This window comes from Lynx rufus, unplaced genomic scaffold (assembly GCF_022079265.1).
Source record: "Lynx rufus isolate CCGP_SWC_20201006 ecotype Redwood Valley unplaced genomic scaffold, mLynRuf1.p SCAF_4, whole genome shotgun sequence".
Lineage (NCBI taxonomy): Eukaryota > Metazoa > Chordata > Mammalia > Carnivora > Felidae > Lynx > Lynx rufus.
Genome location: NW_025814856.1, coordinates 14,068,515 through 14,090,778, shown reverse-complemented (window position 1 = coordinate 14,090,778; position 22,264 = coordinate 14,068,515). Strand labels below are relative to the sequence as shown.

Here is a 22,264-nt window from a genome sequence, read left to right as displayed (position 1 = left end):
TGAGCGCTCAAGAAACGGAGGCGGGGCGGGGGTCCCGGCTGTAGGAGCCCAGTCGGATCAGGGCGTGGCTTGGAACTCAGCGACGGATTGGACGCCAGGGAGCGGGCGGGGTGGCCGGGCGGGGGCGCGGACCCTGAGACCACCCGGAGCTGCGCCCAGGCTGCGCGAGGTCACTGCGGTAATTCTCGGGACTTGAGTGACTCAGCCCCCGGAAGGCTCGAAACTGCGTGCGTGTGGGGTGCGCGAGGACGGGGGCGGGGGTCCCGCGCCGGAAGTGGAGAGGGGCGACCGAGAGGCCGTGAGGCCTGGAGGAAATGAGGGGGCGGAGGGGGGGGCTGAGGTTCCGGGAGACCTTGTCCGTACCGCAGCCGCCGGGCTCCCCCAGGTGGCAGAGACGGGGCGGGGCTCCCCCAGGTGGCGAGGGCGGGGCGCTGCGCCAAGGCAGGGGCGGGACCCCGCCTCCCGTGCTCTTTTGGCTGCCCGCGCCCAGCGCACTCGGACGCTCCTCGGCTCCCCGCCGCGGTCACCAGGCTATGGGGCTGGGGCCCGCCCCGACCCCCGGGGAGGCCGCCCCTACTGCGGCGTGACGGGCGGCCCAGGTGAGGCGGGTACTGACGGTGGTAGGTGGGCGCGGGTCCCAGGTAGGGCGCGGCACGTGCCTGCGGGGCCCGGGCCCGCCCCTTGCCCCCCTCCTCTCCTGTTCCCCAGCTCCTCCTCTAGCCTGGGGGCGCCGGGAGGCCCGGCCGGCTGCAGCCTCCCTGACCGTCCCCTTTGTCCGCGAGGGTGCCAGGGTCCTCCGACCCACTCAGAAAGGCCCGATGCCCCGCCCGCTTCGGGAGCGCTCGCGCCCAAAGCCCGCCGCCCAACTTCTGGGGCTGCCTTGCTGTCCAACTCTGATAGACCTGGTCACTTCCACGCTCTCGCACGGACAGCAGTGACCCCACCCTGCGCACACACGTCCCCTGGGCTCTGCTCCCTTCGATGATCCCAGCACCAAACAGACCCTCCCTCACTTACTTTCACAGCTCACGCCCCCTTTGTTCCTCCCTCCCCCCATCCCTAGTACAGGTTGGCCGCGCTTGGGCAGATGATTTCTTGTTGGTTTTTTGGTTGGCTTATTTTGCTTCTTTATTTGATTTTTTTTTATTTAAAAAAATTTTTTTAATGTTTGTTTTGGGAGAGAGAGAGCATCAGTAGGGGAGGGGCAGAGAGAGAGAGAGAGAGAGAGACAGACAGACAGACTCTGAAGCAGGCTCCAGGCTCTGAGCTGTCAGCACAGAGCCCTACTCGGGGCTGGAACCCACAAACCACAAGATCATGACCTGAGCCAAAAGCAGGCGTTTAACCGACTGGGCCACTCAGGCGCCCCTTATTTTTCTCCTTTAGATTAAAAAAGAAAAAAAAGCCAGTCATTTGATTTGGGAGATATCTTTGTAAGCGTCTTAGTAGTCAATAAGCAACCGCTGCCCATCCCCCCGCACTCCCACCGTGTAGCTTGCTTTTCCAGGTTACCCTGGTCTCCACCACGGCCACTTTACCCTGAGGCATCTGACTTTGAGACCCTTGCCCTTCCTGTCCTGACCCTCCCCTCTGGCCCCTGCTCCTTCCTGTATCCTTCCAACAAATGCCACCTGCGCTGACCTCTCCCTCTGTGCCCCCAGATGGTCAGCATGGGCCAGTGCTACTACAATGAGACCATCGGCTTCTTCTACAACAACAGTGGCAAGGAGCTCAGCTCCCACTGGCGGCCTAAGGATGTAGTTGTGGTGGCTCTGGGGCTGACCGTCAGCGTGCTGGTGCTGCTGACCAACCTGCTGGTGATCGCGGCCATCGCCTCCAACCGCCGCTTCCACCAGCCCATTTACTACCTGCTGGGCAACCTGGCTGCAGCTGACCTCTTTGCCGGTGTGGCCTACCTCTTCCTCATGTTCCACACGGGCCCTCGCACTGCGCGGCTCTCGGTGGAGGGCTGGTTTGTGCGGCAGGGCCTGCTGGACACGAGCCTGACGGCGTCAGTGGCCACGCTGCTGGCCATCGCTGTGGAGCGGCACCGCAGTGTGATGGCCGTGCAGCTGCACAGCCGCCTGCCCCATGGCCGAGTCGTCATGCTCATCGTGGGCGTGTGGGTGGCCGCGCTGGGCCTGGGGCTGCTGCCCGCCCACTTCTGGCACTGCCTCTGTGCCCTGGACCGCTGCTCACGCATGGCCCCCCTGCTCAGCCGTTCCTACCTGGCCGTCTGGGCCCTGTCCAGCCTGCTTGTCTTCCTGCTCATGGTGGCTGTCTACACCCGCATTTTCTTCTATGTGAGGCGGAGGGTACAGCGCATGGCAGAGCATGTCAGCTGCCACCCTCGCTACCGAGAGACCACACTCAGCCTGGTCAAGACCGTTGTCATCATTCTGGGTGAGTGAGTGCCCTCAGCTGGCCCAGGGTTGCAGGACCCCTGCTTCCCCCACCCAACTCCCACGAGACAGGGGAGGGGAGGATTTGGGTGGGGAATGTTCTCCAAGGAGGTGACATCTGAGCAGAGACCTGAAAGCTGGGGAAGGGAAGAGTTCCAGGCAGAGGGGACAGAAGGTGAGAGCCCCGCAGGACTGGGCCAGTGTCTCCAAAGAGGAGGCCGGCGTGGCTGGAGAGAAGCAAGAGAGAAGGTCAGCATCGCCTCGAAGGGCACAGGCAAGAGTCAGATTTTGTTCTGAGTTCTGGGGGAAAAGCCCTTAAGAGTTCTTAGCAGGGAGGAACGAGATCAGTCTGGCTGTTGAGTAGTCTGAGTGGGGGAGGCGGCAAGGTGTATCCCAGGAGGATACACCCCATACCCCAAGATCAAAGAGTGCCTCTTCCCTACGATCCCCTCCCTCCCCGCCCCAAGTAACTGGCCTGTCCCACAGTGACCTCCTTTTCCCCACAGAACCAGCCTCCATGTAGAAATGCCCAGCACCCTATCTACCGTGTACCGGTTAGGAAAGGTATCCCTCTGGCAGACAGATCAGAGAACCGTGTCCGGCCGCTCTTGCCCTGCAACAGTGGCCGTTGTCTGAGCTCCAGAGACCCCTCCAGCCCTGAGCTCTAAGCTGTGGGTGCCAGGCCCCCTGCTAGCCGGCTCTGCTTACCTCAGGCTCCATCCTGCAGGGGCGTTCGTGGTCTGCTGGACGCCGGGCCAGGTGGTGCTGCTTCTGGACGGTCTGGACTGCAAGTCCTGCAATGTTCTGGCTGTGGAGAAGTATTTCCTACTCTTGGCTGAGGCCAACTCACTGGTCAATGCCGTGGTGTACTCGTGCCGAGATGCTGAGATGCGCCGCACCTTCCGCCGCCTCCTCTGCTGTCTGTGCCTTCGCCGGTCCACGCATGAGTCTGCCCGCTACGCACCCTCCACCCGAACGGGTGCCAGCACTCGCATCATGCTTCCTGAGAATGGCCATCCCCTGATGGACTCCACCCTTTAGCCAACCTGGGACTTCACCGGGGTGCCGCAGATGCCAGATCGTAGCCCCTGACCACTCGTGGACGCACCTGGCTCTCCCCAATCTGCAGGACAGACTTAAAGGCAGACCCCCAGTCTGCCGTGGCACAACTCCACTGCCAGTCTCCCCCAGGCACACAGCTCTGCCTGCTCCGGGGGCCTGGGGGTGTGGGGTCACCTCTAAATGCCCGGGAGAAAAGTCAGATGGGGTTCAGGAATCTGCTAATTAATCATCTCAGGTTTTGGGGGTTTTAACTGACATTTTCTATTTTTACCACACATCCCTGGTAAACCCTGTGGACTGCTTCCTTGTCTGTGGTGATGTGGGTGTCAGAGATGGGACAGATGAGGCCACCCCGCCCAGTGAGACAGGGTGACACGGACCATGGATGCACCATCTGCCTGAAGCTGATTCTTTAGGGGCGCAGACTGAGGGGTGCTGAGTGTGATCTGGGAAAAGGTTTGTGGCCCCTTGCAGCCTCTGGGGTCTTGTCAGTCCGTTATTAGAATCGAGGGGGTCTGTGGGGGAGAGCATGATGTAAGGAGTAAGTCTTTCCACTGAGGTCTCCAGAGCATTTTCTATCAACAACTCAGAGAGTCCCGTCTGTCCCTGTGTCCCAGAATTGTCCGCCTCAGCTCAGGCTAGGCTGGGATCTCCTCAGCCCTGTTCTCTTTCATCTTTGATCTCTGCACGGCTGTTACTCTCTCTTTTTTAAGTAATCTCTACATCCAACATGGGGCTCAAACTCACAACCCCAAGATCAGGAATCGCATGTTCTACCGACTGAGCCAGCCAGGTGCCCCACTCCGTTTCTCTTGTTGGAGGTCTTACACGCATTCTCTTTGCCTCGGTCTCCTCTGCCTGTTCCCCTGCCTCGAACTCACCTTCCCCCCCCTCCCCCAACTGTCTCTGTCCTCTGGAGCCCACAGTGGTCTCTGGCCTATGTGAGCCCTCTTTCTCCTGCCTGCCCTTTCGTCTGAGTCCAGGTTATTAATAGTCAGGTGTGTCCATCCCCTTCCCTGCCCCCCGACCAAGGGGAGTAGGGTCCATGGAGCAGGATGCAAGATTTTAGAGTTGCCATTTCCCAGGCTCCTCTGATGTGCCTGGCACTCTGATAAGCACTGTAGTTGCATTATTTAATCATCACTTGCATCTTGTGGTGCAGGTATGACACTTACTTTCACAGGACAGGAGCTCAGAGGGGTTGCCATCTGGCCTGTGGTTGCATAGCTTCAAAAGACACAGAGATGAATCAAGGGACTAGAGAGGCACCTGGGGAGAGGGCTTTGGATTCCCTACAGAGTCAAGAGTTGGTCACGACCTCAGCTTGGTTTTCCTCATCTCACCCCACAGCCCCCCAAGGCTCAGACATGCCATGATGAGCCCCCTCTCAGGTGCTCATAAAGGCACCCTGCTAGGTACAGTGTAGACCAGAATCTGGATTCTCTGCTTCCGCTTAAGGGGGGGCAGGGGGATACAAGGTTATAGCCTCTTAAGGTTCACATGCTAAATAAAAGCCTCCCATTGGAGGCCAAATTCTTAAATCACTAAAGCACGCATTGCTGAAGAACCAAAAACATCTAGGTCCCTTCTTCACTGAATGGGGCTGGGTTTCCCTTTGGGAAAACTCCCCCTGCCCTAAGACAGCTCTGTGGGGCGGCAAGAATGAACCGGGATGCTGGATACTTCAGGATCCGAGGTGGGCAGCATGTCTTCTAGGGCCTGAGGCCTGAAATCTCCAGAGATGATGACCCTCCCACCATATGCCTGGGCACAGGCCCATGAAAGGCAGCCCTTGCCTCTGCGGGACTCCAGGCCCATTGGACAGACATGTCACTTTAGGTGCCAAAGCCACTTCGTATGGGGTGGGGACCCCAAGTGGCCTCCCAAAGGCAGTTTTTGTTTTTTTTTTTTTTTTTTTTGGGACAGAGAGAGACAGAGCATGAACGGGGTAGGGGCACAGAGAGAGGGAGACACAGAATCGGAAACAGGCTCCAGGCTCTGAGCCATCAGCCCAGAGCCTGATGCGGGGCTCGAACTCACGGACCGCGAGATCGTGACCTGGCTGAAGTCGGACGCTTAACCGACTGCGCCACCCAGGCGCCCCAAAGGCAGTTTTAAGTTTCACTTGCTCTGAGCTGGCCGCTCGCGCACTAGTATCCTCCGGGCTCTAACCCACACTCCTCTGGTCTCCTTTGGCATCTTGTCCCATCGATTTTTCCCTCTTCTGTAGGTGTCTCCGCCATGCAAGTTTTGGTCCCTAAAGCTTTCAACCCTCCGCCCCCACTGTTCTCTGAAAGACACTGAAATTACAAACAACTTTGAGGTTTCATGTACAGGGCTGCTGAAGTTTTGTACAGGGCAACAGCTGTTGCCCTGACAACAGTCATGGTCGCCACAACTTCTAGTACTTCCTCTTACTGGGGCCAAGTGGCAGGTTTCCTTACTCGGGGAGCTTTCAAAGGGGATCTTCACATCCCGCATCACTCATTTCCATTCCCTGCCGTCCTCTTTGGAGTCCTCCAATCCAGTCACACCGGATAGGGTGACTGTGTTTCCTCTCCAGCGGCAATGAGAAGATGGGCCTTGGCCTGAAGGGTTTCCAGAGAGACTGAGGACCCTTGAGGAGCCTGCGTCTCGAATCTGTCCTCAGAGAAAACGGGCTCCAGCAGGTCCTGTGACTTTGGAGAAGTGATTCGTGTCCAGTCTGTTCCTTTTCTCTCACACGTGTCCAGTCTGTTCCTTTTCTCTCTGTGGTGGTTTGAAACACGCTGTGAGGTCTGGTGGTTTGAAACAAAAGACCTGTGGACATCCACTCTTACTTGGGGTGGGTACACCTCAGAGCAGACCCTCAGGAAGCATCCTTCAGTAGCTCAGTGACCGCGTGCTAGGGTTTTGAAGGCCCAGACCGGAGTAGATGGAGAGAGTGAATCAACGGGCGATCACTCGTCAGCCAGACCTGGAAAAGAGAATTGATTTCTGCAGCCGAGAAAATCACTCACTTCAAACCCTCCAGCCACCATCACCACACACAACTGCACCCCGCGTGGAAAGCTCTAGAGGGAAGCGCCGGGAGGCCAGGAGCCCTAGTGCCCATCTGACGGGCCGAGACTGAGGCGACCATTAGGGGACTGGGTGTTAGGGCTTCTGGAGATGGTGAGTGTTGGCGAGGATCTGAGAATCATAGGGATTTCTGAGAAGGAAGGGGTGGCCTGAAGAGTGAGGTACTCTGAGGAGGGCGGGGGGTGTCTGGGACACGGGGGCCACTGAGGAAGAGTGGGGACCGTTGAGGAGTGGAGGCTCTCAGGAGGAATGGGGGCTCTGAGGAGGAATGGGGGCTCTGGCGGGGGGTACAGGGCGTGAGGAGGTAGCGGGGATGGTCTCTGAGGAGAGTTGAGGGTCTCTTGAGGAAAAATGCTGGAGCTCTCTGAGGGAGGTGCGGGGGCTCTGAGGAGACATGAGGGGCCCCAAGAAAGATTAAGGTCTCTAAGCAGGAGCCGTTCTGAGCAGGTGAGGGAGGTGGACATGGGGGGGCGGGGAGCCTCTGAAGCAGAGCGAAGCAGTTGTCGCCCTTCCTCGGCCAGGAGGAGAGTGAGGATGGGAAGAGCCGTTGCCTCGGCAACTCCCCACCTAGTCCCGGGCCGTTGCAAGGGGCAGTTAGGGGCGTGTCTGTGGGCGGTGCGCGGCGGCCTGGCTGGCGGCGGTTGGCTGGCGGCGGCGGCGAGGGGTGGGGCTTGGGCGCGCGCGCCCGGTGCGCGCGGGTGGCGGTGGTTGGCTGCGGCGCTTTTGTAAGCGGGTCCGCTCCTCGGCGCCTCCCCGGTCCCGCCGCCCATGGACTCCCCGCCGCGCCCGCAGCGCCCCGCGCCGCCTCTCCCGGCCCTGCGCCGCCCGCCGCCCGGGCCCCCACCAGGCCCGGACACAGGCGAGGTCCTGCAGCAGATCATGGCCATCACCGACCAGAGCCTGGAGGAGGCGCAGGCCAGGTGCTGCGCGGGCTCGACGGGGGCCTGGGCCGCCCAAAGTCGCGGGAGTGAAGGGGGCGGGCTGCGGGGCCAGGGCCAAGTTGACAGGGGGCTTGAGGAGTGAGGACGGTGCACAGTGAGAGCTTGGGGTGCATCTCTGGGCGGGGAGCTGGGAGGGGAGATGTGGGGGCTCAGGGAGGACTGAAAGGGGGGGGTTTCTGAGGCCGAAGGGATTTATGAGGTTAAAATGCGACGGACTGAAAGGCTTACGGGGTTAAGCAGCAGGTGATGGGTTTTAGGAGCTTGTCCTGGGGCGAGAGGGATGGGTTTAAGGGGAGTCTGTGGATGGGGAGGTATATGGTGAAAGCAGTTTTGGGGTTTATGGAATGTAAAGGGTTAAGAGGAGGGCTGGGGGGTGTAAGGGCCGAGAGATGGACAGCTAAATGGATGCATTAGTGGGGTTTACGAGGTGGGAAGTTGTGAAGGCAGATAAGGGAGAGTGGGTTGTGGGCAGTGGGACTCAGGTTGCAAGTGATGGGGGTGACTTGGTGCGGGAACCATCCGGAAAAAAAGGATGGTGGGGGAGCTGGGTGGAGGGATGGCGGTCCCCCGTTTTATTAAAGCAGCAAAGTTTTATTAGACACTTAACTATGTGTGGGACACCCAGCTGGGTGCTGACGTAGCCCTTGCTCTCAAGCTCATAGTTTGAGGAAGAGAAAGTGAGTAGCAAAAACTAAGTCCACCTTGTGAGAGGAAGTCTAAGAAAAGGGACGGCATCCTGTGCAAAGTCAGGTGTAGAGGACACAGCACTTTCAGAGAGCTCAAGGTGAGAAAGAGCTGGAAGGAAACGCAGCCAGAGACTGAAAGTCCTGGGTTCAGTTCGGAGAGAGGTTGGAACCAGATCGCACGCGGCCTACACGTCTCAGGAAGGAGTTTGGATTTTCTTTCAGTTGCAGTGGGAAAAATCACAGCGGGTTTAAGACCACCTGCCCTACTTCCCTCCACCCACCGCTTGTCAGCCAGTGAGGAGTGGTAGCATCTGCTTCACAAGGCAGCCCGTTGTGTTTGGGGCCTTCTCAAGTTATTAGAAAATAGGAAAGACTGAAGTCCTTTTGGAGGATGAGGCCTCGTTGAATGGGGCCTATTCTTTGGGGTGAAGGGTGGTCCCTGAGGATGGGGCCAGGGTCTGGTGGTATGGACTATGTAGTCAGTAGAGCCGCGTAGTGAGGAGGGGTTATGCCAAAGCCAAGTGAACAGCAGCCACGGGAAGGAGGAGGCGAAGAAAAGGTGGATATGGCATGCATTGTTCGTCAGACTTTGTCTCCTTTGCTTCTTGTGGATCGTCCACGCTCTGCAGGTTCATAGCCTCTATCTGGAAAGTTAAGAGTGTTCTCCCCCACCTCCCTATGTTCATTCTACTTTGGGGGGCAATGTGCTAGGTGCTGGCGAAACCAAGATGGCTAAGACCTTCTCTGCCCCATCAGAGCTTATTGAGAAGTAGGGGGTGTGGGAGACTAATTATAAATCGTTGTCGTAATGGGTGTGCACTGAATAGAGGTGATCCCCAACACCTGGAAAAAAAGAGCTGGGCCTGGAGAGGGTGCCCTTGTGTGATCCCTTGTCTGCTAGGCTAGTCTGAGGGCAGAGGCTTTGTCATATTTTCCTGTGTATTCCTAGGACTGTGCACAATGAGCATATAGTAAAGTTTGTGGCACTTAAGATTCTGGAAAGCTCAGGAGGGGGAAATGGGCTCTTCACACCCAAGGAACCACAGAGGCAGTGCTTTGGGTGTTTGTGGAGCTCCCTGAGTTCCTTCTCTTCTAGGTAGGGAGCTGCTTAAGGAGTGAACTCTGCTCAGGTGTGGCCTTCCTCAAGCATCTGTCACCCTATCACAGCCCCATGGCTGCTGGGTTTTTTGTTTTTTTTTTTCTTATAGCAATCCAGACTTCCCCTAGAGAGGCTTTAGAATGGCGTGCAATCAGCCGCCTCTTCCTTGCTATTCTTTTTTTTTCCTTTTAAGTTTATTTATTTTGAGAGAGAGCGCAAGTGGGAGAGGGGCAGAGAGAGAGAGAGAGAGACAGAGAATCCCAAGCAGGCTCTGCACTCTCAGCACTCATGAAACCATGAGGTCATGACCTGAACCCAAACCAAGAGTCTGACACTTAACCAACTGAGTGACCCAGGCACCCCTCTTCCTTGGTATCCTTTTTTTTTTTTTTATTATTTTTAAATGCTTTTTAAATTTATAGATTTGTTTTTGAGAGAGAGAGAGAGAGAGAGAGACAGACTTGAGTGGGGGAGGAGCAGAGAAAGAAAGGGAGACACAGAATCTGAAGGAGGCTCCAGGCTCTGAGCAGTCAGCACAGAGCCGGACGCGGGGCTTGAAGCCATGAACTGGGAGATTATGACCTGAGCTGAAGTCAGTTGCTTTACTGACTGAGCCACCCAGGCACCCCATTCCTTGCTAATCTTGAAGGCAGCTTTTTTTTTTTTTTTATTTTAAGACTAGCAAGTTGAATAGTGAGGCATTATACATGCATGACAACTTGATTGTTGCATAAGTGGTTCCTGGTTTCTTTTTGAGGTAAAAAGCCCCTGGGGCTTTTCTTTTGAGACTTGGTAGCTTCTGATCTGCCCCTGTTTCTTTGGATGTAGCCTTTACCTGAACTCACCCAAATCATTTAAAAGTCACTCAACTCCAGACACAGTCTTCAGTTCGCAAGTGCACCATTAACTCTACTCTGGAACAAACAACTTGGGTGGGTCTTTTCCTCATAGTAAACTCTGCAGCCTGGTAGATGACCAACTCAAGAGGGGAAACAGATCTTGTCTGTCCTGATCAGGCAACTGGGTGAGGCTTTTGCAAGTCTTTCTGACCCTGCCCTCTCTAAGTACCCCTGCTGACCCCTTCATAGGCCCTGGAGTCAGTTTAGCTCAACTGTCTAGCAAGAAAGAATTTTTCATCTCAGATGTGAGGAGGCCCTTTCAAACTATCTGGTCACCACGAATGTGTTTTGTTTTTGTTTTAATTTTTTTTTTTTTAACATTTATTCATTTTTGAGAGAGACCGAGTGTGAGCAGGGGAGGGGCAAAGAGAGAGGGAGACACAGAATCCGAAGCAGGCTCCAGGCTCCAAGCTGTCAGCCCAGAGCCCGATGTGGGGCTCGAACCCATGAGCCATGAGATCGTGACCTAAGCTGAAATCGGATGCTTAATCAGCTGAGCCACGCAGGCGCCCCACAGGTGTGTTTAAAGAGGGAAAGCACACCTACTCTCCTTAAACCTTCATTATTCAAAGGCAGCTGCAAATGCTTGTGCGTTGTTCATTTTGTCATTGTAGCTGAATAGTCTTAGAATAGTGAACTGTGTATTGTTCTTCCTCTGGGCTACACAGATAGTGGAGTGTGGGGACTTTGGAATATACTGTCTTAGTTTAGATTCAGCCTGAGTCCACTGGGTACTTTCTACTACGTGAGGGATAACCAGTCTTCTCGAATGATCTTCTGACCTTCAGCTATATTCTAAGCTCTTCCTCGAGAAGGGGCAGTTCTGCATTTTCTGATTTGGAACTGTTTACTGATGGTGTCCTCCTTTCTTTCTTTCTTTCTTGTTAAGATTTTGTTTTTATTTAAAAATTTTTTTGGGGCGCCTGGGTGGCTCAGTCGGTTGGGCGGCCGACTTCGGCTCAGGTCATGATCTCGCGGTCCGTGAGTTCGAGCCCCGCGTCGGGCTCTGTGCTGACAGCTCAGAGCCTGGAGCCTGCTTCCGATTCTGTGTCTCCCTCTCTCTGACCCTCCCCTGTTCATGCTCTGTCTCTCTCTGTCTCAAAAATAAATAAACGTTAAAAAAAAAAAATTAAAAAAAATAAAAAAATAAATAAATAAATAAAATTTTTTTTAAGTTTATTCATCTTTGAGAGAGAGCGTGAACAGGGGAGGGGCAGAGAGAGAGAGGGAGACACGGAATCCGAAGCAGGATCCCTAGCAGACTGAGCTGTCAGCACAGAGCCCAACGCGGGGCTTGAAGTCACGAGTCGTGAGATCATGACCCGAGCCGAAGTTGGACGCTTAAGTGACTGAGCCACCCAAGCGCCCCTTAAGATTTTATTTTTAAGTAATCTCTATACCCACCATGGGACTTGAACTCACAACTCTGAGATCAAGAGTTACATGCTCTACCGACTGAGCCAGCCAGGTGCCCCTTTTTTTGTATGAAACCAGTAAGGTAGAAAATTTTATCTCATTTGCCAAGGTTTGTCTGAGTATTTTGTCTTTTTTTTTTTTAAGTTTATTTATTTATTTTGAGAAAGAGAGTCTGAGCAGGGAGAGGGGCAGAGAGAGAGAGAGAGAGAGAGAGAGAGAGAGAGAGAGAGAGAGAATCCCAAGCAGACTCTGCACCGTCAGCACGGAGCCCGAAATGAGGCTCTCTCCCACGAATTGTGGGATCATGACCTGAGCGGAAATTGAGTCAGACGCTTAACCTACTGAGCCACCCAGGCACTCTGACTATTTTGCTCTATCATGCATAGCCTTGTTTTTTTATAATAATAAATTTTACAACATTTTACAGTTTCTACATAGGCTATTTCATTTGCTTCTATGACTACCTTTATGAGGGGTTTATGAGGGTTATTATGAGGGCTCTTTTGTCAAGACTGTCAGGCTCCAAAATTCTTCCCTCCCCCCAGGGTCTTTACCCAGTGTTTGAGTCATAAAAATCTGTTGCAAGCTCTGGGCCCTCTCCCACTCCCCACCCCCACCGGTTTATTCAGGTACCATACCCTCGGGGATCCTCAGGACTCAGAGCCAGGAAGCTGCCTCTTATCAAAGGCTGATCGACTCCTTTTTTTATCTGGTAGTGAGATTTCTAAGAAATTAGTATGAAAACTCTAGAGCTGAGGGGTTAATTTTGGAAACCTGGTGGAGAAAGGAAGCAGAATGGTCACAGTGTCATCTGGAGATTCATTCTCCAGGAGCACCTGGGTGGCTCAGACAGTTAAGCATCCAACTCTTGATTTCAGCTCAGGTCATGATCTCACAGTTCATGGGTTCGAGCCCCGCATCAGGCCCTGTGCTGACAGTGCAGAACCTGCTTGGGATTCTCTCTCTCTCCCTCTCTTGTTCCTCCCTCACTTGTGCTCTCTCTCTCTCTCTCTCTCTCTCAAAGTAAATTAAAAAAAAAAAATGTTACTGGAAATTCATGCTCCATACCTGATGTTCTGGGAGAGGCAGCTGAAGAGGACTGGCCTTCAAGTTGTTCTGCGTGAATTGTGTTATGTGTTGCTGGATTGGCGGGTTTGGCTGTAGTGGTCACTTCTTGACCCTTTGGTTGTAGGTACACACTGACTCCCCAGATAGCTGTACCAGTCAACGTGGTAGTCACTCACTATGTGTCTTTTATTTTTATTTTTTATTAAAAAACTTTTTTTAATGTTTATTTATTTTTGAGAGAGAGAGACAGAGACAGAGTGCGAGCAGGCGAGGGGCAGAGAGAGAGAGAGAAAGAGACAGACAGAGAATCTGAAGCAGGCTCCAGGCTCTGAGCTGTCAGCACAGAGCCCTACGCGGGGCTTGACCCCACAAACCGTAAGATCATGACCTGAGTCAAAGTCGGATGCTCAGACGCTCAACCGACTGAGCCACCCAGGCGCCCCTCTATGTGTCTTTTTATATTAAAATGAATTAAAATTAAATAAAATTAAACAGTCTGTCAGTCGCACTAGCTACATTTCAAGTGCTCAGTAGCTACATGTAACGAGTGGCTACCATATTAGGACAGATAGAAAACATTTCCAGAATTGCAGAAAATACTGAATAGTGGTGCTTTAGAGCAGTTCTTCCCAGGCTGGACATGGAGAAAGTTTCTGTGGGAATCTTATTGCAAAATGGAAGTTCTAATGTAGCAGGTCCCAATGGAGCCCAAGAGTCCACATTTCTAACAAGCTCCCAAGGGTGCCAGTGCATTGGATCCCAAAGCACACTTGGAGAGGTCGGGCTCTCAAGAGTGGAGATAATAGTGTCCCATTTATTCCTATTTTCATGAATCAGTTTACATAGTAGTTGGTTAATCTGACAAATGAATTTATTTTGGAGCCTAAGTCGTGTTGGTGGGCATAATGGATTTTAAATTAATCACAAGGGTCACATATTAGCATTGTTTTGCCTACTTACTATGGAAAGAACATTCAAAGTGAACAAATAAAATTCAGGAAATAGTTGATTTTTTTTTTTTTCTTCTTAATGAAAATCTTGGCTTGGGGCCATTACACCCTGTTGTTTCAGGGTCTGTTTACATTTTCAACCTAAGGAAATCAGGTTGTGGAAGTTCCAGGGTTGTTTCTGTATTTCCTTTATAGTGTCTATAAAACCACAGCCCAGGGGTGCCTGGGTGGCTCAGTTGGTTAAGTGTTCAACTTCGGCTCAGGTCACGATCTCACGGTTTGTGAGTTTGAGCCCTGCATTGGGCTCTGTGCTGACAGCTCAGAGCTTGGAGCCTGCTTCAGATCCTGTGTCCCCTCTCTCCCTCTCTGTCCCTCTCCTGCTCACTCTCTGTCTCTCTCTCAAAAATAAACATTAAAAAATTTAAAAACAAAAAACCACAGCCCAGATTTGTGTTTGTAGAACTTGAGTGTAATAGCAAGTGACTGCTGGGGGATGGGAATAGGTTCTTAGGGCAAAAACCCTTTATATATAGTGAATAAAGATATGATGGAGAATGGTCACTGTTGTATTTGTTTAGAAGCAGGCAATTTGGTATATGGGGTGATGTATTTGAAACTATAAAGATCACATTTAGAAGTTGGCTTTTAGGCAACATAACAGGTACTACTCCAATTAAAGACCTTCATAATTTTTCTTAGGAAGAGATTTCTCTGAATTTTTTCTTTTTTAAAGTTTATTTTGAGACAGAGAGAATGGGTGGGGGAGGGGCGGAGAGACATGGGAGACAGAGGATCCCTAGCAGACTCTGGTGTCAGCACAGAGCCCAATGTGAGGCTCAAACTCACAAACCATGAGATCAAGACCTGAACTGAAGTTGGGTGCTTAACCGACTGAGCCACCCAGGCACCCCTCTCTGAATTTTTTCTTTTATTTAGTTTTTATGTTTTTAATGTTTGTTTATTTTTTAGAAAGAGAGAGAGAGAGACAGAGACAGCGCGCCATCGGAGGAGGGGCAGAGAGAGAGGGAGTCACAGAATCTCAAGCAGGCTCCAGGCTCTGATCTATCAGCACAGAACTCCATTCGGGGCTCAAACTCACTAACCATGAGATTGGGACCTGAGCTGAAGTCATGCCTACTGACTGAGCCACCAGGCGCCCCATCTTTTTTTTTTTTTTTCAATATTTATTTTTTGAGACAGAGGGCAAGTGGGGGAGGGGCAGAAAGAGAGGGAGAGACAGAGACAGAGACAGGGCGAGTCGGGGAGAGGCAGAAAGAGAGGGAGACACAGAATCTGAAGCGGGCTCCAGGCTCTGAGCTGTCAGCAGGAAACCTGACACAGGGCTCAAACCCACAAACCATGAGATCATGACCTGAACCGAATTCAGGTGCTTAACCAACTAAGCCATCCAGGTGCCCTGAATTTTTTAATTTGACTTTTACATATACGACATGCTAGATATTTTCTACTAGTAGAAATTTGTACGACTTTCTTAATTCCTCCAGTATTTCTGCAGATTGACATTGCCTATAATATGGACTAAATTTTAGTTGTTAAATAAAAAGAGATGATCTATGGGGCGCCTCGGTGGCTCAGTCGGTTAGGCGTCCAACTTCAGCTCAGGTCACGATCTCGCGGTCCGTGGGTTCAAGCCCCGCGTCCGGCTCTGGGCTGATGGCTCAGAGCCTGGAGCCTGCTTCCGATTCTGTGTCTCCCTCTCTCTCTGCCCCTCCCCCATTCATGCTCTGTTTCTCTCTGTCTCAAAAATAAATAAAAAAACGTTAAAAAAAAAAGATCTAATTTTGACTATCTTTAGAACTTACACAAGTGGCAAAGCATAAACTGTCAACTGAATGGTGTGCCCCTTTTCTAAAGATCTATGTCCCTGTATTTAGTATTCTAGTTCTGGAATGCATGTCAGTGAGCATTTGGTTTTCAGCATGCCTGTTCAAAGCATGTGGGGAGTCAGAGGAGGAATTTATGGTTTGGAATTTCCCAAAGCTAGATAGTGTTAGCCAGATGGGATCTACTTGTCCAAACCTGGGAAGTAGAATTTCAGAGTTGAAGTTTTTCTTTTCATCAATCTTAAGAAGGTTCATTAGATCCCACCCACTTAGTGACAGCGCTCTCTTCTTAGCCTGCTTGTAGGTTTTAGCTTTGCTCTTAGGATTAACATGCTTAGCTTGGCTTGGTCTAGTGCCAAAGGAAAGTCTTGCTGTCTTTGGAGTACTTTCCCTAAGAGTTGAATTTTGTTGGTTTTAAAACAATTTCCTAAAAGCTATCTAAAATCTAAGGTCACAGCAAAATCCCTTTTGAAGTGGTTTTATTAAGTAAAGCAACATGCAGAATATTTTAGAAAAGTTTCACAGGGGCACCTGGGTAGATCAGTTGGTTAAGCGTCTAATTTTGGCTGGGGTCATGATCTCATGGTTCCTGAGTTCAAGCCCTGCGTCAGGCTCTGGGCTGACACCTCAGAGCCTGGATCCTACTTGAGATTCTGTGTCTCCCTCTCTCTCTGCCTCTCCCCCACTCATGTTCTCCCTCTCTCTCTCTGTCTCTCTCTCTCTCTCCCCCTCATAAATAAAGGTTAAATTTTTTAAAAAATAAATAAAGGGAATGGAGCAGGGGAGGAGTAAGGAATCCAGGATGGGACAGGCCACCCATCAGAGTCTTGCACATAAAAGAGGAGTAGGACTTCCCCAAGTACAGAGGAGGGAGAGGGTCAAAGAGAAGCTGGTGAAGAGCCTTGAATGCCTTGCTAAGGGGCTAGAATTGATTAAAGCAGGCAGTGAGAAGTCACACCACCTTTTTGAGCAGGGGAGAGACCAGAAGTTGTGGTTTTGAGTAAGAAATTTAGCAGTAGTATTGATTGTAACCAGTCCAGGGACAAATTAAGAGATAAGGACATTATAATGAGCTTTTCACAGACTTAAATTTATTCATTTTAAAGGTCATTCCTTTATTCAAGTTCTGCAGATTGTTTTCTTGTGTCATGTGAAAGAATTCCCCCCCCCCCTTTTTTTAGTGCCCAAACTGGCTCCTGATCCAAGGTTTCATTTTGCTAAATTACTGTAATAATTTCCATGGTTGACCTTGGATATCCATATATAATCTCAACCCCGACTCATCTAACCATTTTTGGTTTTTTGCTTTTGTGTTTGCTTTTAGAGTGACCTTTACCAGTGATTGATGTCTTCCGTTAATGGATTGATTTTTCCCAGTTTCACTGTTACAGAGAACCTTATTTTGAAATGCTGGCCTCCGAGTCCTGGGCTGCTGTTCCTTCCTGGAACTTGGGACCCTCTGTGAATTTCTAGGCTTTCCATCGAAGTTCTATTACTTAAGAATTCATGTCTTCTAATTTTTAAAAAAAAATTTTAATGTTTATTTATTTTTGAGAGAGAGAGCGTGCGAGCGGGAGAGTGGCAGAGAGAGAGGAAGACACAGAATCCGAAGCGGGCTTCAGGCTCTGAGCCGTCAGCACAGAGCCCTACGTGGGGCTCGAACTCACGAACTATGAGATCATGACTTGAGCCGAAGTTGGATGCTGAACCAACTGAGCCACCCATGTACCCCATCACGTCTTCTAATTTTTGTTCTGTACCTAGGTCTGTCTCTGGGAGGTACATAATATTGTTGACTGTTTTTGTCAGCTGAACAAATCTTTCTAGAAATGAGAATAATTAAGGAGATCCGATTCCATCTTTGGTTAAGGCATTAGAATCATTATTGCTCTTAGGGAAGATTTTTCAAGAAGTATCCTGTTCTATGAAGAAGAATATATCTCAGTATATCTTTAAATCTCAGTAAATCTTTAAATTCCCTGGTAATTTAAAATGATACCTTGTTAAGGAAAGTAGATTGTTCCATAATTTGGAAAAGTAAAAGTAAGTTCCAGCTAAAATTAGGAGCTATAATATACTGGTAGTAGAAGCCAGAATGTGGCTTATGTTCTTTTCATTTTCATGTTCCTTTCTCCTGATATAGTGACCAGCATATAGTTGTTCCAAAATAAAAATCCTATAAATATTGAACAAATGAGGTTAGGGAGGATAAACCTCTGTGCTTTCATTTTCTGGAGTGATTCTTATATGACTCAGTTTTGCTATAGATTCCTTAGCATTGGTTTTAAAAGGATATTCACAGTGTTGCTTTGTTTTCGTTTAATTTAGTTTATTTAGAAAGAGCCTCAAAAGTATCTTTACTTATTTTTTTAACATTTATTCATTTTTTTTTTTTTTTGAGAGAGAGAGAGACAGGTTGGGGGAAGGGCAGAGAGAGAGTGAGGCACAGAATCTGAAGCAGGGTCCAGGCTGTCAGCACAGAGCCTGATGCAGGGTTTGATCCCACAAACCATGAGATCATGACCTGAGTCGAAGTCAGATGCTTAACTGACTGAGCCACCCAGGCGCCCCCCTGGTGGTATTTTTTAAAGAATTTTTGAAGTTTATTTATTTATTTTGAGAGAGAGAAGGCAAGTGAGTCAGGGAGGAGCAGAGAGAGAGAGAGAGAGAGGGAGATAGAGAGTCTCAAGCAGGCTCTGTGCTGTCAGCACAGACCCCAATGCGAGGCTTGAACTCACGAACCGTGAGATCATGACCTGAGCTGAAGTCAGATGCTTAACCAACTGAGCCACCCAGGTGCCTCCCCTCTTTTTTTTAAAGAATTTTTTAAAAGTAAGCCTAGCGGTTTGAAACAACATAACATTTGTGATCTCAGTTTCCATGGGTCAGGAATCTGGGCACGGCTGAGCTGGGACCTCTGCTCAGGGTCTCCCAAGGCTATAGTCAAGATGCTGGCTGGGCTGTGGTCCTATCTGGAGCTTAGGGTTCTCTTCCATCTTGTGGGATTGTTGGCAGAATTCAGTTCCTTGCAGTTATGGGACTGAGGTTCCTGTTCTCTTGCTAGCTGACAGCCGGGGCTACCTGTAGTTCTGCCACCAGCTCTCACCACATGGCAGCTGGCTTCAGGGCCCACAGGTGATGCTGTCTAGTCCGCTTAGATGGAGCTGTAGATAATGTAATATAAGCATGGGAAAGACTGTCTCATCATCTTTGCCACTTTGCAAGTCACAGGTTCTGCCCGAACAAGGAAAGAGGATTATACTCATTGGGAGTCACTTTCAGAATGTCCGTCACATAAGTTCATCCCCTTTGGTAATGCTGCGAATGTGCTGGACTGTCCCCACTTTATTTACATCATCATTGATGGTTTGCTGTCAGCTGCTTGATCACCTTTAGGCCAAGATCATGCCCAAAGCTTAGACATTTGTTTACTTTTCATAATAAACCACAAAAACCGTCTGACTTTGGCTCAGGTCATGATCTTGTGGTTCATGAGTTCAAGCCCCACGTTGGGGGTACGCCTCAGAGCCTGGAGCCTGCTTCAGATTCTGTGTGTCTCTTTCTCTGCCCCTGCCCTGCCCCCTCAAAAATAAACATTAAAAAAAATTTTTTTTAAGTTACTTTATACCTGTATCTGCAATACGATGTTTTATTAAGCAGAAAACTGAGCTGGGGATAAACATTCCTGAAGTTCCCTTTAGGAAGCAGAACGGCTGACTTCATTTTCTTTCCTTGCATTTTTAGAATTACATTTACAGAAGATAACAAGCTCTAGCTGGAATCCATTTCATTAATGGTACTACTGCTTCCATAGAAGGAAAACATTCCAGGCTGAATATCCTGTGTGATCAGTTACCGTGCACTGCATAAGAGAGATTAATATTTGGGTTTAGATTTGCAGAAGATCAAATCTCAACCCCCACAAACATTTTCATATTTGAGGTTCAGAGACGGGGACCTGATTCCTGCACCCCAACTCTAGCCTTTTGAAAGGCATCCCACGGGGAGGGGGGGTGCGTGGTGAATTTGGAAGGCACCTAGAAACAAGGAGGCTCCTGTAGACTGACAATGTAGGGAGCTGTGGCAGATGTCTAGCCTTCCTCGTAGTGTTCATCATATTTGACTTCAGTCATGAAGTTACCAATTTTCAGGTACACTATCCAGCCTTGGCAGTGTCTTTTAATAATGGGTACTTAGATGATAGCATTACGAGATTTAAAGTCACAATAACAGCAAATGTTAAACTAGATGGCACGGTACTTCCTCAGAGTTCGCAGAAGTTTTGACACACGGACACACCATTACAATTACAATTATGCTCACTCTCTTGTGTTATCACATTCTCCCTCTAGACTGGCTGTTTGGTGTCTAAGCATGTGCAAGTGTCTCCTGTCTTTAACAACAAAGAACAACCACCAAAAACGTCCCTTGACTATCCCCCGCATCTTGATTTGTAGCTGGGATTTGTTTTATTTTTTTATTATTGTTTTTAATGTTTTATCCATTTATGAGACAGAGAGAGACGGAGGATGAGCAGGGGAGGGGCAGAGAGAGAGAGGGGGAGACACAGAAGCCGAAGCAGGCTTCAGGCTCCGAGCTGTCAGCACAGAGCCCGACGCGGGGCTTGAACTCACAGACCGTGAGATCATGACCTGAGCCCAAGTCGGACGCTCAACCGACTGAGCCACCCAGGCGCCCCAGGGATTTGTTTTAATTAGTCAAGGTAAGATGACAGACATAGAGACAACTTTGAAAGAAGTTTATTACTTACAGTTCCCCAGGGGAGGAGGCAGGGCCATACTGGGAAGCACCCAAGTCCTTCAGGAGAAAGGAGTGCAGGGAAAGCATGGCTCAGAATCTTTAGTGTGATTTCCAAGGGAAGGAATGGGCAAACCAGGGCAGGTGAGTTTGAGCAAGTTTAAGATTGGGCATTGTAAATACTTATGGCAGGCTCTGGGCGATAGCAGCGGTCGCTAATTGTTAGCTGGCCATCTGGAAATTTAGGGCAGGAGGAGTGTTGGCCGGTGCTGAGAGGTAGATAAAGAAGGTGGTTACGCATATGGGCTTAGGATTTGGATTTGCAGGAAAGGCGTGCTCTCAGGCAAGCTGTTTGGTATATCTGGAATTAGCTAGTGCTGGGAGGGACAGTTTCTCCCGGCCCCAGGATGTCAAAGCATCATAAAATACAGAAGAAAAACAAAACATACTGCACACCTTTTCTTTAAACACCTCCTGCATTTCTTTACTCTCTTTTATTTGAGGTTGCTGCTTCTACTTCCTCTTCTCCACCCATTCTCTCCCAACCTTCTCCCTCTGCTGAGTCATCGATGACCTCCTTGTGGCTAAATCCAAGGTCTCTTCTGGATTCTTCTATTGCTTTGCCTCTAAGAAGTATTTCTCACAGATTGCTCTTTTCTCCTGGAAACTGTTTTTCTTGGTTCCTCCTCACTGGCAATTCGGTCCCCGTCTTTTCTGCAGGCTTTTCTCTGCTTGACTTCTAGAAGTCCACGGGCCTGGGTCTGGGGCATGGACTCCTTTCTCTCTATCCCTTATGATGCTTTCCTCAAATCTTGTGGCTTAAGGTGCCACCTCTATGCCCAGGACTCCCCATCTTTATATTGCTTATCTCCAACCTTGAGGCCATGTCCATGTGCCTGGCTGCCTATCTGATACCTCCTCTTGGGTAGCTCCTAGCAATCTCAAGTGTAACCCGATCAAAGCACAGCTCTGCTTTCCAGACCCTTCTTCCCTAAACCTGCTGCCTTCCAGTCTCCCCTGTGGCAGTTAATGGTGTCTCCTTTCATGCAAAAGCTAGTACTAGTTATCCTTGAATCTCCTCTTTCCCCCAATCCCACACCAGTTTATCAGGAGGTCCTGTTGATTTCATTGCTGTAGTCAGAGACCTGCCTATTTTTTTTTAAGTAGTCTCCATGCCCAACATGGGACTCAAACTCAGGACCCCGAGATCGAGTTGCATGCTTCACTGACTGAGCCAGCCAGGCAGCCCAAGATCTATCTGCATTTTATGTCTAGTACCATAACTAAACTAAGCCAGCAGTATTTCTGGACTATTCCAGCTGTAGTAGCCTTCAGACTAGCATTCCACCCCTTGCCTTCCGTTCTGGTCTCAGAGCAGCCGCGGTGATCTTTTAAAAATGCAGTTCACTTGAAGATAGGCAATAGATTGATGGAATAGAGTTGAAAATGCAGAAATAAACCCATATAAATATATGGCCAATTGATTTTCTACAAGGGTGCTAAGACCGTTGAGTGGGGAAGGAATGGTGTCTTCAACAAATGGTCTGGAAAAGTGGATCTGCACATGGAAAAGAATTAATTTGATGGGGTCAGTCATAAGCATCTGACTTCGGATCGGGCCATGATTTCATGGTTTGTGGGTTTGAGCCCCCTACTGGGGTCTGCTCTGACAGCTCCAAGTCTGCTTCAGATTCTTTATCTCCCTCTCTCTCAGCTCCTCTCTCTCTCCCAAAAGTAAACAAACAAACAAAAAAAAATAGAAATGCATTTGAACCCTTACCTAACACCGTATACAAAAATGAAATGGATCGGGGCGCCTGGGTGGCTCAGTCGGTTAAGCGGCCGACTTCAGCTCAGGTCACGATCTCGCAGTCCGTGAGTTCGAGCCCCGCGTCAGGCTCTGGGCTGATGGCTCAGAGCCTGGAGCCTGCTTCCAATTCTGTGTCTCCCTCTCTTTCTGCCCCTCCCCCGTTCATGCTCTGTTTCTCTCTGTCTCAAAAATAAATAAAACGTTAAAAAAAAAAAATGAAATGGATCAAATACCTAAGTGTAAGAGCTAACCCTGTAAAACCCTTAGAA

At 50.0% G+C, this 22,264-nt stretch overlaps 2 protein-coding genes across 4 annotated transcripts in view; both read left to right on the top strand.

Moving 5' to 3' along the window:
• The first annotated feature begins 1,344 nt into the window (after positions 1 to 1,344).
• LPAR2 (lysophosphatidic acid receptor 2) lies at positions 1,345 to 3,542 on the top strand. The gene is made up of 2 exons (XM_047096864.1): positions 1,345 to 2,403; positions 3,130 to 3,542. Exons 1-2 carry the CDS (start codon positions 1,662 to 1,664, stop codon positions 3,441 to 3,443), a joined length of 1,056 nt encoding a protein of 351 aa, XP_046952820.1. The 5' UTR covers positions 1,345 to 1,661; the 3' UTR covers positions 3,444 to 3,542.
• A 1,999-nt stretch (positions 3,543 to 5,541) lies between these two features.
• PBX4 (PBX homeobox 4) overlaps positions 5,542 to 22,264 on the top strand; it is a 45,371-nt gene continuing 28,648 nt past the window's right edge. The window contains exons 1-2 of one of the 3 annotated variants that reach the window (XM_047095923.1): positions 5,542 to 6,617; positions 12,360 to 12,363. Coding sequence is in view for 1 of the 3 variants with exons in the window: in XM_047095922.1 (XP_046951878.1) it covers positions 7,293 to 7,444 (152 nt within the window). In the remaining 2 variants the exon portion in view is untranslated. Of the gene's footprint in view, positions 6,618 to 7,237; positions 7,445 to 12,359; positions 12,364 to 22,264 lie in introns of those variants that run through there. The other 2 variants (XM_047095924.1, XM_047095922.1) reach the window with 2 other exon arrangements.